Source organism: Pelodiscus sinensis, chromosome 2 (genome assembly GCF_049634645.1).
Source record: "Pelodiscus sinensis isolate JC-2024 chromosome 2, ASM4963464v1, whole genome shotgun sequence".
In the NCBI taxonomy this organism is placed as follows: domain Eukaryota; kingdom Metazoa; phylum Chordata; order Testudines; family Trionychidae; genus Pelodiscus; species Pelodiscus sinensis.
The window spans coordinates 50,415,826-50,429,207 of record NC_134712.1 but is presented as its reverse complement, the minus strand read 5'-3'; the positions used below and the strand labels follow the sequence as shown (position 1 = coordinate 50,429,207).

The 13,382-nt window shown below is 43.3% G+C and overlaps 1 protein-coding gene across 2 annotated transcripts in view; it reads left to right on the top strand.

The window, feature by feature from the left end:
• The window catches only part of PKIA (cAMP-dependent protein kinase inhibitor alpha), a 59,839-nt gene that overhangs the window by 41,166 nt on the left and 5,291 nt on the right, over positions 1–13,382 (top strand). Inside the window, exons 2-3 of one of the 2 annotated variants that reach the window (XM_075920487.1) lie at positions 11,544–11,721; positions 11,953–12,022. In XM_075920487.1, the coding sequence (XP_075776602.1) occupies positions 11,571–11,721; positions 11,953–12,022 (221 nt within the window). In that variant the 5' untranslated portion in view covers positions 11,544–11,570. The remainder of the gene's footprint in view (positions 1–11,543; positions 11,722–11,952; positions 12,023–13,382) is intronic. The other variant, XM_075920486.1, reaches the window with a different exon arrangement.

Sequence of the window (13,382 nt, the reverse complement as noted above, 5' to 3'; positions counted from 1 at the left end):
TCCCGGTGGGCTGTCCACCAAAGAGCCGGCTGGCTGCTGCTGGAGGAGGAGGGGGATTTGTGATGGGGCACTGCAGCCCCGCACTTTAAATTTCCCGGTACCGGCCAGTACGGGGCACTGTAGGGCCGAGGGAGCGCATGCGTGGCATGCTGAAACACCATGCAACAGCTTGGAGGGGAGACGCCTGGTTATGGTGTGACGTCACGGCCCAGGACTTTAAAACCACACAGCCCAGCGTTGCACCGCACGGTCTGGCATGTGGGTCTGCAAACTGGAAGGAAGAAGATGGGCGTGGGCTTGGGCTTGGGGGGAAGGGCACTAAGGGACCGCGTGGAGGAGAGAGAAATTCCAGGGGGTCAAGTAGAAACAATGAGGAAAAAGGCAGGAGGGGAGGTGTCAGTGGGAGGGGGGACAGGGTGATGCTGGGAGAGGAGAGGGTAAGGGCATTGGGGGCTGGAGGGGGAGGTGCTGGGATAAGGCTTGAAAGAAGGGGTGGGCATTAGGAAGATGGAGATGGAGCAAGTCATGGGAAGGTGCAGGTGCCAGGAGATTCTGGGGGTGAAGTGGAAGGGCAGACACCTGCAGGGGAGGGACCAGCACCAGACAAGAGATGGTGTGTAGAGGGGTGGGGGTGTTAAGAAAGGAGATGAGGAGGGGTAGCTCACCTAATCAGAGTGGGGCTACTGGAGGAGTGGGCACTCTAAATTGAAACTAATAAAGAATTACTTAATATCTACTGTGAACCAGGAGTGTTTTGTAGGTCTTTTGATTATATTGATTGAAAACAACCTGTGTAAAGAAATGGGCTTTAATGATGTAATTGAAGAATGTGCTGCCAAAAGAGCTAGACAGCTATAATAGACTTAAATACAAATGAAAATTATTAATGCAGAATTTTGTTTAAGAATGAATTACAATATAATTAAAATAAAATTATCCAACTAAATGAAGTTTCTATCAAATTTACCCAATTCACATTTAATATGAAAATAGCCTTCAGTTTGCACATTTATGCCTTTTTTTCTATTTTTTTCTCCAAAGGGGGGCCCTGCAAAATTGTGCTACCCTGAGCCCCGTAAAGCTCTCATTTGCCCCTAACTGGCTCTGTGAAATTCCACCTAAATCCATTCTGCGACCCCCTTGAGGCACATAAACCCAAATTGAGAATCACTGTCCTAAAGTATTTCTAAGACTGTTTTAACACCTGTGAATTATTCATAAGTACAATATGCATTTACAGTTACAAAGATGTAGATCACACTAGAGAGAAAAGGTTTGTTGTAGATAAGAATCTATTTGCAGAACAGTAGAAATCCAAGATGAGAAACAGGTGTAATACCTTTTAGATTATCTACTCCCTGATGGTGCAGAATGCTTCCACAGGAGGAATGGAAAATTTGAGTTGCAGAAGGTGAGCTAGGCAGCTATTCCATTGCTAGGATTTGCTTTTCTAAACGTATTTAGAAACTGTCATGTGTGGAAGTGGCTTACGGTGATTTGGATATCCGCAATATGCTACAAAAATGTTATAATTTTTAAAAGACCTCAGAATGTTGGTTACCTTTTGTATCATGGAACCTGCCTTGGTCTAGTTCCTAGAAGATAGGTTATTTAAGTGCTGATACCCATTATGGTGCTCCCCAGTATTGTGAGGCTCCCTGATACCACCTGCCCTTAGCATAGGGGAGCCTTGTCTGTGCCTGTTTTTGTCTTGGATCCCTGACTCCATTGGCCATGTGTAACACAAGCCCTCCCTTCTAAGCCTACATTGCTAGATTTCTGTGCTTACTCTCTCTCTCTGTCCAGTTATTTCTAACCATTCTCTACACTTAAGACAATGAGTGTCTCTGTCTTTATCTGTGCTATGTTGATTAGAGAAGTGGATGGTAGTTCAGTAAAGAGGATGGTTTATGTTTAGGGTTGCCAGGTGTCAGGTATTTGTGCTCTCTGTCCAGTAAAATCAGAAAATACCAGACACGTGCAATGTCCAGTATTTTCTGATTTTTTTTCCGGCTGAGCACTGGATGGAAGCCTGGCGTGAGCGGGGCAGAGCAACTGGAAGGCAGGGCCACGATCGGCGCTGGGATCCTGTGATTGCGCAGAAGCCTGGCAGGGGCGGAGAGAGTGGCTCGGAGCCGCGATCACCGCTCTGGGCACGTCAGTAGCCTAGCAGGGGTAGGGGGAGTGGCTGGGAGGCGGGGCGTGATTGGTGCTGGGAGTTCTATACAATCATTTCAGCTGCAGGATAAATAGGAGTTCTTCTAAATTCTTCTATAGCCTTAGCTTTAGAGGAATAGAAAACAATGAAAATAGCATGCAGATTTTCACAATTACTTGTAAGCTTCTTTACGTAGAGATGATGTAGGATGAAGACTGTTTATTATAAAGTTAAGTATTAAACATAGCGTGTGTTAGTGGCAGTGGTTTTGTTTTGCTTGACAAATTTTTAGCCCCCATGTTTGGTATTTTTTGGGAGACCATCTGGCAACCCTATTTATATTGGCTGAGGTACTTAAGATGAATTATCTGATAAAGGATATGTACTCAAAGCATTTGTTTTACCCAGGGTTTTTCCAGGTTTATAATCAAGCTAGTAGATATAAGGTGAGAGAACTGAATTCTGGCAGATGTTGTTCAGGATTGCTTTCACCAAACAGACCTTTCCAAGATTTATGGCTTGAATGTATAACACAATGACTGTTATAGATAAGAGTGAAACTTCTGTACCCCAAAAACCACAGCTAGTTGTTCTCATTCTAAATGTCTTTTTTTTTTTTTTTTTTTTTTTTTAAATGCTGGAACTAGTGACCTCGACACATAATTAATGGGATGCTCAAATCCATCTGACACTGAGTGGGCTAATACCACTCCTCACCTCCCACTTACCCAGCACGGTGAGGCATCACAAAACAGTACTACTTTTAATAAATTCAACATTTTGATTACATTAGCAATTTCTTTGCGTAACAGCTTCTGCAAAAGCTGACTCTTTTACTTTTTGCGCACACTGGAATTTTATCCTTTTCTGTAACATTTTATGCACTGGAGCCATAATGGATGCTAAGTTAGATAAAACCTTGTCATAATAATTTAGTATGCCTAGAAAAGATTTTAGTTTGAATACTGATTTTGATGGTGGTGCCTTGATAAAGGCCTGTACCATCTTTTCTACTGATGTCAGCCAGTTGCATCAATTTTTGTATCCCAGGTAAATTATTTCAGCAGCCTGAACAACACACTTCTCCCTCCTAAAGATGCATCACCTGTGCCAGCCAGTTTTTACAGCACCCAGTCAAAGTTTCTCTTTCTGATCAGGTCCCCTTATCTTCCCGATGTCCTGGTCCGTGGATGGGCTGCCCCTTTTCCACATTCCCAAGTGTACCCTTTTTAAGTGACAGGCCTGTGCATCCATTACTCTTCTGAAGTAGGCTCCAACTGCTTTTCAGCAGGATCTCTTGGGTTACATTAAGTGTCCCAGCAGACTTGGCAAATGCTAGAGTTTCTTCTTAGAACCCTGTGGACAGTAACCATATGCAGTGACGCAGAAGCAATTGCCTCAAAACAAAGTGTGATTTGTCAAAAGGTGCACAACACTCGGAGAAATTAATTTAAAACAGCAGAGGTTCCTCAGACAACCAATTGTGCTTTAACTCTATAGCAAGTAACCATAATCAATACTGTTTAACTTTTTCATCAATGGCCTGGAAGAGAACATAAAATCATCACTGATAAAGTTGGCAAATGAGACACCAAATTGCAGGAGTGGTCAATAATGAAGAAGACCGATCACTGATTGCTGTGATCATGTGGATTGCTGGTAAGCTAAGTGCAGACAAATAATGTGTGTTAACATGGGTAAATATAAATGTACATTTGAGGGAACAAAGAATGTAGGCCATTCTTACAGAATGGGGGAAAGTCTAGTCAGGAAGGAATAACTCCAAAAAAGTTTTGGGTCATGGTGGAAAATCAGCTGAACATGTGTTGACCATGTGATGCTGTGGCCAAAAGAGTTAATGTGATTCTGGACTACATAAATAGGGGAATCTTGAGTAGGAATAGATAAATTATTTTATGTCTGTACTTAGCAGTGGTGTGACTGCTGGTGGAATAGTGTCCAGTTCTGCCTACTGGTGTTAAGTGAGAGGGCTCAGAGAAGAGCTCTGTGAATGATAAAACGATTTGAAAACATGTATTATAGTGATAGACTCAAAGAATTCAACCTATTTTGCGTAACAAAGATTATGGTGTAACTTGGTTACAAGCTAAGTATTAATTGGTGAAACAAATATTTAATAATGAAACCTTAAAGCTAACTAACAGAAAGATATAACACAATCCAATGGATGGAAGATGATGCTAGACAAATTCAGACTGTAAATATGGTGTACGTTTAATGGTGAAAGTAATTAACCACTGGAACAATTTACAAGGGTGGTGGTGGATTCTCCAATCCTGATTTTAAAATGGTTGGTTAGTGATGGATGATTTTCTAAAGCTCTGCTCTAGGAATTTGAAGGAAGATATATGTCCTATCCTTCTATAGAAGGTCATACTAGATGATCTGACCTTAGAGTCTATTATTGGTTCATGTGGAAAATATAGTCCTAAGGGAAAAGAGCTTACAGGGAGACTGAGATTTATTTGCACAACTCCTCTATTGCATGCATAACAGTAAGGATACGGTTTTGTTCCTATATGAAAACTGAATATAGGTTTGATATTGCTACTCGGGTCATGGCACACAGCTTACCTGCCAAAGCCTGTGAATTTTAAAGAAAAAAAGCTGAAAAATCCACTCTTCTTAGCTTTGTGAATGCCAGAGAAAGGCAGGAAGGATTGTCTTCTGAGGTTTTATATGTCAGTAATTTTTAATGCAAACAAAACTACCTCTTCTTGCAGCTGGTAACACATGCCACATTCTACAGTGAAGGCATTCAATATAGGCGCTCTATATTTTTATCTTCATATTACAGTAAAACTCCATTAGTCCGGCATCCAATGCTCCGGGACTCCTGATGGTCTGGCACCATCGGGAACCCGGAAGTGCTGGGGCAGCCGGACAGGCTTCCCCCATTCAGCTGCTGCTGAAACTGACCAGCAGCTGAATCAAGGAAGCCGGGAGCAGAGCAGCTGGGGTGCTGCCGGGTTGGTGCCATAGCGCTGTCCCTCGGCGCTGCGGCAGCACCCCAGCTGCTCTATTGCAGGCATCCCCGATTCAGCTGCTACTGAAACTGACCAGCAGCGGCTGAATCAGGGACGCCTGGGACAGAGCCGGACTATCGTAAGGGGGGGCTATGAGGGGTCTGGGGTGGCATCCCCTCCCACCCCACTCCAGACCCCTCATAGCCCCCCCCTTCTGATAGTCCGTCATATCTGATAATCCGGCACCCCCTGGGTCCTAAAGGTGCCGGATTATCGGAAGCTTACTGTATTTCTTTTCATTGTGATAGTAATGGAAATACTGACAAAACATGGATGTGAGGCATTGACAGGCTAAAAACAATTAACTTGTCAATAGAAGGGCCAGTCTCTGAAACACCCTGGGTAACTTTTAGGCATTATTTTTTAGTGTCCATTGAAAAACATTATTTAGTATTGGCATAATTTATGCTTTCATTTCCAGGTTCTTGAACAGCAGTAAAGTCCCTAGGTAAAGTACTGCCCTTTAAAGTAAATAGAAAGTTTTGTCATTAACTTCAGTGAAATCAAGATTTTACATTACATTCCAATTAAGTGTCAAGCTGTGTTCATTTTCCCGGAAAAACCAGATTGTATTGGAGAAAGACATGTTAATGGAAAGGTAACAGTTGCAAGGAACTCTTGAGACTACTATAAATGGTATATATAAAAGGCGGATGAATATTAGCCCATAAAGTGAGGTCAAAGGAAGGCAGCAGACAAGAGTCTTCAAGAAGGTATTTGAAGGAACAGCAGTGAAGCACCTATTCTGTGCACCTCTGCAGCATGTTATGATTGAGCTTCTCTTCTATTCCACCTGAAAATCTCAAGAAGTCTCCTCTTCTGCCTGAATTCCATGGGGTCTGATTTTGCTCCCTGTGACATTCAGTTGCTCCCATCAGTTTCAGTAGAAGCAGGCCTTATATCTATGTGGAAGCTATAGTTTCCAGAATTTCAACTGACTATGTGTATGTCTAAACTACTGCAGTAAGTATTCACATAGCTGGAGTCCACATACCTTAGGTTGTGTTACTACAGGGGATCAATTGGAGAAACACTCCCATCAACTGACCTTACCCTTGTTTGGGGCAAGACCAATCTGTGGTCGGTTACGCAGGTCGTCACTAAGACCTGCTAAATCGACTACTGGTGGAACTATCTCACAGCATCAATCCTGACTGTAATGCAGACCTGCCCCATGTGATCATTCTGTCTTAATTTTTTATCACTATCAGATTCACTAGACTTGTGTAGTAGTCTAAATTTAGTGAGGTTTACTTTCTCTTCCCATTAACAAAACTAACCTATAAAAGAGTACAATTAGATACACACCTCAAGATTTGATGGGGAATGTAACTTAATCCTACTGTGAAGACGAATGAAAGATCACAAACTGTGCTTTGTTCAGAGAGGTCATCTTTAAAGTAAACATGTTAACTCTTAGTGTCTTGAGGAATTACGGGTGGAGGGATGAATTAAAATATTTCACTGTAAGGATACATCTAGACTACATCCCTCTGTCGGCAGAGGGTTGTAAATGAGGTGCTTTGAAACTACAAATGAAGCAGGGATTTAAATATTCTATGCTTCATTTGCATTATTGCATCATGGAGTTCTTTCGAAAGTAAAACCACGGTCTAGACAGCAGGCTTTTTTGAAAGATCCTGTACTCCGCGAAAAAAAGCCTCCTGCAGGATGGACTATTTGCTCTCACCTGGGAGAGATCAGCAGAAAGCAAAAAGGTTCTCTGGCAGTACAGTCAAGGTGGTGGCAGGCTAAAGAAACTTGCCAGAATTTAGGTACAGTCCCTCAAAAGAGAGAACCCTGTACCAAGGGCAGAAGTGCTTCAGACCCTGGAACAGAGGCTATGAAAACCCTGGTAACTAAGGAGAAACAAGACAGAAAGCCTGGCAAGGGGAAAGGGTGGTATTTATGATATCCTATTGATGAGGGAAGTAATCTGGGAGCACAAGCACACTTAGGCTATAGAACTACAATGAGTTAATAAAATGAATCCAAGAGGAGAAACATTAAATAAACTCTTGGGTTCATGTGAGTTGATGGAGAAACAGCTGAGGTTAGTGTAACAGCTGCCATGATGTGGGAGTGGTGTGTTCTAACTATTCTCTACAATGGGCCTGGTATTTCACAGTTAATGAATGCTTTCCACACCCCTTGATGGCGAAGTATCCACAGTCCCTACTCAATAACTATTTTATGAGTAATATGTGAATAAGTAGACTATAGATAAACTGGGTCTTGGGTCAGCTTTAACTATCACGCTGGGAAGAGTAATGTACTCCAGCGAAAGGGGTGAAATAAAGACTGTGTATGTATCTCCTGAACACCTGGACTGGTATGGTGCTCACATCTGGGGAAACCACCTCCCTTTTTGTTGTCATCTAGTAGATGTGGCAGAAATGGAGATTTTTGGATTCTGGCTGTACCATCTGTAGATGAGTAAATACAATGAGACAGGAGGCTATATAGTAGCACTATAAAAGATGGCCACTTGTCACTAATTTCTTCCCTTGACAGAGAGAACATCCCAGTTTCTAAATTCTGAGGGAAGGTTAAAAGAATAGATGATCTTAAGCTATGAACCATGTTAGCTCTAGAAATTGCCATAACTGGTATTGGGGATAAAAGGTAGAGAGCTGTGTATTACAAACACCTATGGCAAAACAAAGTTGAAAACATTCTAAATGAAATTGAGCAATACTATGTGCTTCATCATTTTGTAAACAAATCCATTGTGATCAGCAAAGTGACGTACAGCTTTCTGCAGAATGAAAGATGGCTCTTTCTGGCAGTGTGCTGCTACTGCTGCACTTCACAGATTAAGATAGCATCCTGGCAAGAAACAATTGCTGTGTAGACTTTGGGCCTGATGCTATATTAGCATAAAAATCCAAGCTCTTTGTTTTATTACTTAAGTAAGTTGCATTAAAATCAAATATAAATCTGTCTTCTGATCATGTCAAGTTTGACATATTTTGAAAGAAAGGACAGCCTACTCTGAAGTCTTTTGTTGGTTAACCTGACCTGTGGCTTCTAGTTGACACCATCACCTTCATTCTCTCGTTCCCACCCTTACACTTTTAATCAATTTATTTAATTTGCTTAAACATTTTCAGGTTGTTGCTAAAGTAAAGAGTAAATTTAGTGAAGCAGTTGAATAGCTTACTGTTCCACTTTGTAATGAGGAGACAACATGCTACAGGAATCAGTACATGTTACCCTGACATGGGTTACTGTGAACCCCCAAGAAAGCTTTTGGTTAACTGAAAGGCATGGCAGTATTTTGCCTATATTGGACAAACTTTTGGTCACTGCTGGCTTCTCTTAATTCACTCTTTTTCTCAGCAGATTTCCTGTTTCATGGGTCTCATTCCCAAGAATTAAATTGTGAGCCACTCAGCATTTGGCTTGTGACACAGCATCACTAGTTCGTTCTCTGAATCTTCATAGTCTTGAAATTCTTTATGGATAAATCACTCTTAGAATGAATATCGAATGATATTCAATATGGCTATACTAAGCCAGATAAAATAATGTACACCATCTCTTTTCTCTGGCGTGTCAAACAGCTCATCAGTATATTTCAGTATGGCACAGTAGGCTGATGGGCTGGCTATATGAAGACAGAGAGGGTTAAAGAACGAAAACAAAACCAGGGTGGGAGTGGACAAGATTTGTGAGGCTAGTGTTTATCTTATAAATGCCCATTCATTTTAAAAAACAATGAAGACGAATGTTTAGAGAAAGTTCTTTGTATCTATCTATCTATGCTAAATGATTGAATAAATATTGGTGTTGGCTTTTAGGAAATACTTCATCATATGCAGTAATAACAGCTGCTTCAAGTTAACAGTAATATGTCAATGAAGATTTTATATATACTTTGGAATCTTTTGGCATCAGCTGCTGTAACTTCAGTCCTGATAGTTAAATCTTACCACTGTGGCTATGTCTAGACTGCAGGCTTCTTTCGAAGGAGGCTCTTTTGAAAGCATCTTTCGAAAGAGCCTCTTTCGAAAGATCGCGTCTAGACTGCAGGCGGATCTTTCAAAATAGAGCACCCAGCGAGTCTGGATGCTCTCTTTCGAAGACGGCCTCTTTACATTGAAGAACGCCTTCTTTCGAAAGAGGAGCTTTCGAAAGAAGGCGTTCTTCCTCATGAAATGAGGTTTACCGCCATCGAAAGAAAAGCCGCGTTCTTTCGAAATAATTTCGAAAGAACGCGGCTTGAGTCTGGACGCAGGGGAAGTTTTTTCGGGAAAAGGCTACTTTTCCCGAAAAAACCCCTGAGTCTGGACACGGCCTGTGTGAGCATTTTTACAGAGAGAGAATACAGGCAGTCCCCGGGTTAGGTACAAGATAGCAATTGTAGGTTTGTTCTTAAGTTGAATTGGTATGTAAGTTGGAACTGGTGTCCGGATTCAGCCGCTGTTGAAACTGACCAGCAGCGGCTGAATTGGACACGCCTGGGGCAGAGCAGCTGGGACCTCAGCGCTGCGGGGACCAACCTGGCAGCACCCCAGCTGCTCTACCCCAGGCGTCCCCAAGTCAGCCGCTGCTGAAACTGATCAGCGGCTGATTCCAGGAAGCCGGGGGCAGAGCAGCTCTGCCTCGGGCTTCCTGTAATCAGCCGCTGATCAGTTTCAGCAGCGGCTGACTTGGGGATGCCTGGGGCAGAGCAGCTGGGGTGCTGCTGGGTTGGTCCAGTAGCGCCGCACCTCGGCGCTGTGGGACCAACCCGGCAGCCCCCCAGCTGCTCTACCCCAGGCGTTGGCGAGAAAAGCCTGGTCTGCTGGGGGAGAGGGGGGAGGGGCGCACTAGCTGGGCACCTCCCCCCCCCCCAGCAGACCAGGGAGACGCAGAGCGGCTTTTCTCGCTGCGGAGGACGGGGGCGGTGGGACTGCGCAGACATGCCGCTGTCCCGCCGCCCGCGTCCTCCGTGGCTTTGCTCTGCATCTCCCTGGTTTTCTGGGGGGGGGGGTCCCCCCAGCAGACCAGGGAGACGCGGAGCGGCTTTTTTCGCCTCGGAGGACGTGGGCAGCGGGACCGCCATGGCGCGTCTCGGCGGTCTGCTGGGGGGGGGGCGCAGCCTCATACCTTATAGTTCAGAGAAGGAAAAAATCCCGTATGGTGTGACAGTAGCATTCAGTCCTGTGCAAGACACAGCAGGCAGTCCCTAATATATAATCTGAATCAACAATATGAACACTTTGTGATGCCCTACAGATAGGACCATCTTCTGGACATTACAGGGCACCCCAAAAAGTCTTGGTAATGGATGAGTGACATTGGTTTTTGTTGTAGATCTTTTCAGTAAGTTGGTGCCCTGCTAAGTGGCCCAGTTTTTCTACTCTTGCTCATTCTTGTTGAATTGTTAATGTACTTTCACCCACTGAAAACTAGTAAGGTTTAAATTTGCATTAGGGACCCAATTCTTCCATTGGTGGCTTCACTGGAATAGCACCAATGCAAAAAGGGCAGAGCTATCAAGTGCTGGTCTAGCAGACTCAATTGGTCTAAAATTTCTTTACTAATACCTAACTATCTAGATCTCTGCAGCAAGCATGCTAATAGAGTTTGGGTACGTAAAATAAATGCTTGTCAAAACGAAGCCTAGAAATTGATTTTTTTCAAAAACATTTGTAATAAAATTCCCCTGTAAAGTAAAGGGAGAGGAGAGGTATTAAACCACTAGGAGATGATGCAGATCTGGTCCTCAGTTAATGGAAATCTGCATAACTCCACTGACTTCAGTGGCTTTATTGCAATACATTTGCTTTGGTGCCAATTCACAAAGCAAATTAACTGAAGAAGCCCTAATGGTATATACTGTACCAACATTATCAAAGCATAACCTCTCCACTGCAGGTAGGGACATTAAACATGCAGAAACAAAGCAGAACTTGACTAATTCAAAGTCTGTTAATCTATGTGCTTTGTATTTCACGCAGAAAAGAACTCTTTCCAACACCCACTGTCCTCCCACTTCCCAGCAAACACTAAATAGCAGAGTTCTTATGTTACTAAATTTATCATTTTTAAAAATACACCTATGAATGTATTATGAACTATTATTTCAAATATTTAAACTACAGTTGTCAATAGTTTATTAAAGAACATTTGTTGTTTAACACCCTGGAACTATTTATTTTTGTTAATTTTGTTTTCTAATAACTTTTCAGTAGTTTGAGGGCTCTCCTTATTACTACTGCAAATCCAGCAACTTTTAAAGGTTTCATTCTTCATGATGGAAGGTATCTATTCCTCAACTTCCGCCTCCCTGTCATTTTTATCTTTTCTGTGTTTTAAGTATGGGTGTCTTTTTTTTGCTTCCTGTGTAGGTACTGCTATGTGGATATTTGTTAGCAATGACTGATGTGGAATCTACATATGCAGATTTTATTGCTTCAGGAAGAACAGGTAGAAGAAATGCATTACATGATATCCTGGTGTCCTCTACAAGTGGGAACTCTAGTGAACTATCCTTAAAGTTATCAGAACTTGATATAAACAAAACAGGTAAGCACTTGTATTCTTTTATTTTAGCTATTTACAAAAAAAAAACACACTGAAGAAATGAATAACTTAGTAAATCTGGCTAGTATACACACGCATTACTTCCCATGGGTAAATGGATAATCTCCAACTCTTCATCTGATGTTGCACAATCAGTGGATTTTGCTACTTGTACAGAAGCTCAGATTTTTAAATGGCTTCTCTTCTCAAACTTGTCACTACTCATTTTTGTAGTTGTTTTGCTTATGGAAGATCAGACGTTCCTTCTGTTGCAAAAGAATAAGAAGATTAAACAGTTCAGAAGGTAATTGTAAATGCCCTTATGGTGGGTTGTTAATGTAATTATCCTTGTTTTATTTGAAATTTCCCCCCACACCTGTCGTAAATATTGACACTTTTTCCTTTGAATCTAATGGTCTTGACATAAACCTATAATTGCTGCAGATGGAGTAAGTTGTTTGGCCCTAATGTGAGGAAATGACAATGAACCTGAGAAAGCTGCCTGTGATTGGCCTGTCCTATCCTGTAGGGTTACACGTGCTTTTTCAGCAGGGACAGAGAATGATTTGGGAGTTTCTCTCCACATTGACTAGATCAAGGATCGAGATTGTGGAGTTTGTTTATCTTCTGGGACTTCTGTAATAAGCCAACTTCTATCCTTAGTAGAGCCACCTCCAAAGCAATTGCCATATACAGCCTTCTGGGGCTATATTTTTTCAAAAGGCTAAATGTATTTTTAGTAGCGCGCTCGCGCACACACACACTCCCTCCAAAAATCTCCAACCCTACTGATGTGGCCCCCAACTGAGACACCTCATGCCTTTGGTGCTCCAGCCCCTCCTGGGGAGGGACATGGAGGACTGAGGTTCAGGGTTTCCCATAGGCCAGATTTACTCTTCTGAGGTTCCAGGGTTAAGGATTCCCCGCCCTCACTCCCCAGGCTCTGAAGTTAGGACAAAAATGGGGAGGGGCATGTCAGTGTGCAGGACAGGGCTGCCAGTGATCTGTGTCAGAGGGGGTGAGGTCTGGATAGGAGGTAGGATGCAGAAGCAGGCTTGGAGTAGGGTACCTGGCTGGAGGGAGAGGGTAGGAGCAGGCTGGAGATGCTGGCTCTCAGCGTGGTGGAGGTGCATGAGCTGGCTGGGAGTGCAGAAGTCTGGGCATGAAGGAGTGGGGGGCATTTAGTTGCCTAGGTGCCCTGTGTCAGTCCCAGGCAGCGCCTCCACTGCTCCCATTGACTGGAGTCCATTGGAGCTCCAGCGTTAGCTTCCTGCTTGGAGAGGGCAGGGAGCCCAGAGCCTTACTACAATGATCCAGCCTGTGGAGAAGAAGGGCTGCCCACACATTGCTGTTCCCTCAGCCAGGAGAGGTGGAAGGGGAGCGCTTATTCCCGCGAGCCAGATCATACAATGAGGTTCGGGGCTTTCTTTGCCCCCTCCCCAGTGGGAAGCTGACACTGGTGCTCTAACTGCCCGAGGTGATGCTGCTGCACCCTGGGAGCCAGCTCCTGTGTGGCAGTTCAGGGGGCCATAATGTATCCCAACCACAGCCCCCAGAGCCACCACAAACAGCCAGCTTCAGCTCCAGCTAATCCTCTGCTCTAGATTTACTTCAAATTCCTACAGTTAAGATTCAACTTATCCCTTTAAACTTTCTTCCTGCCA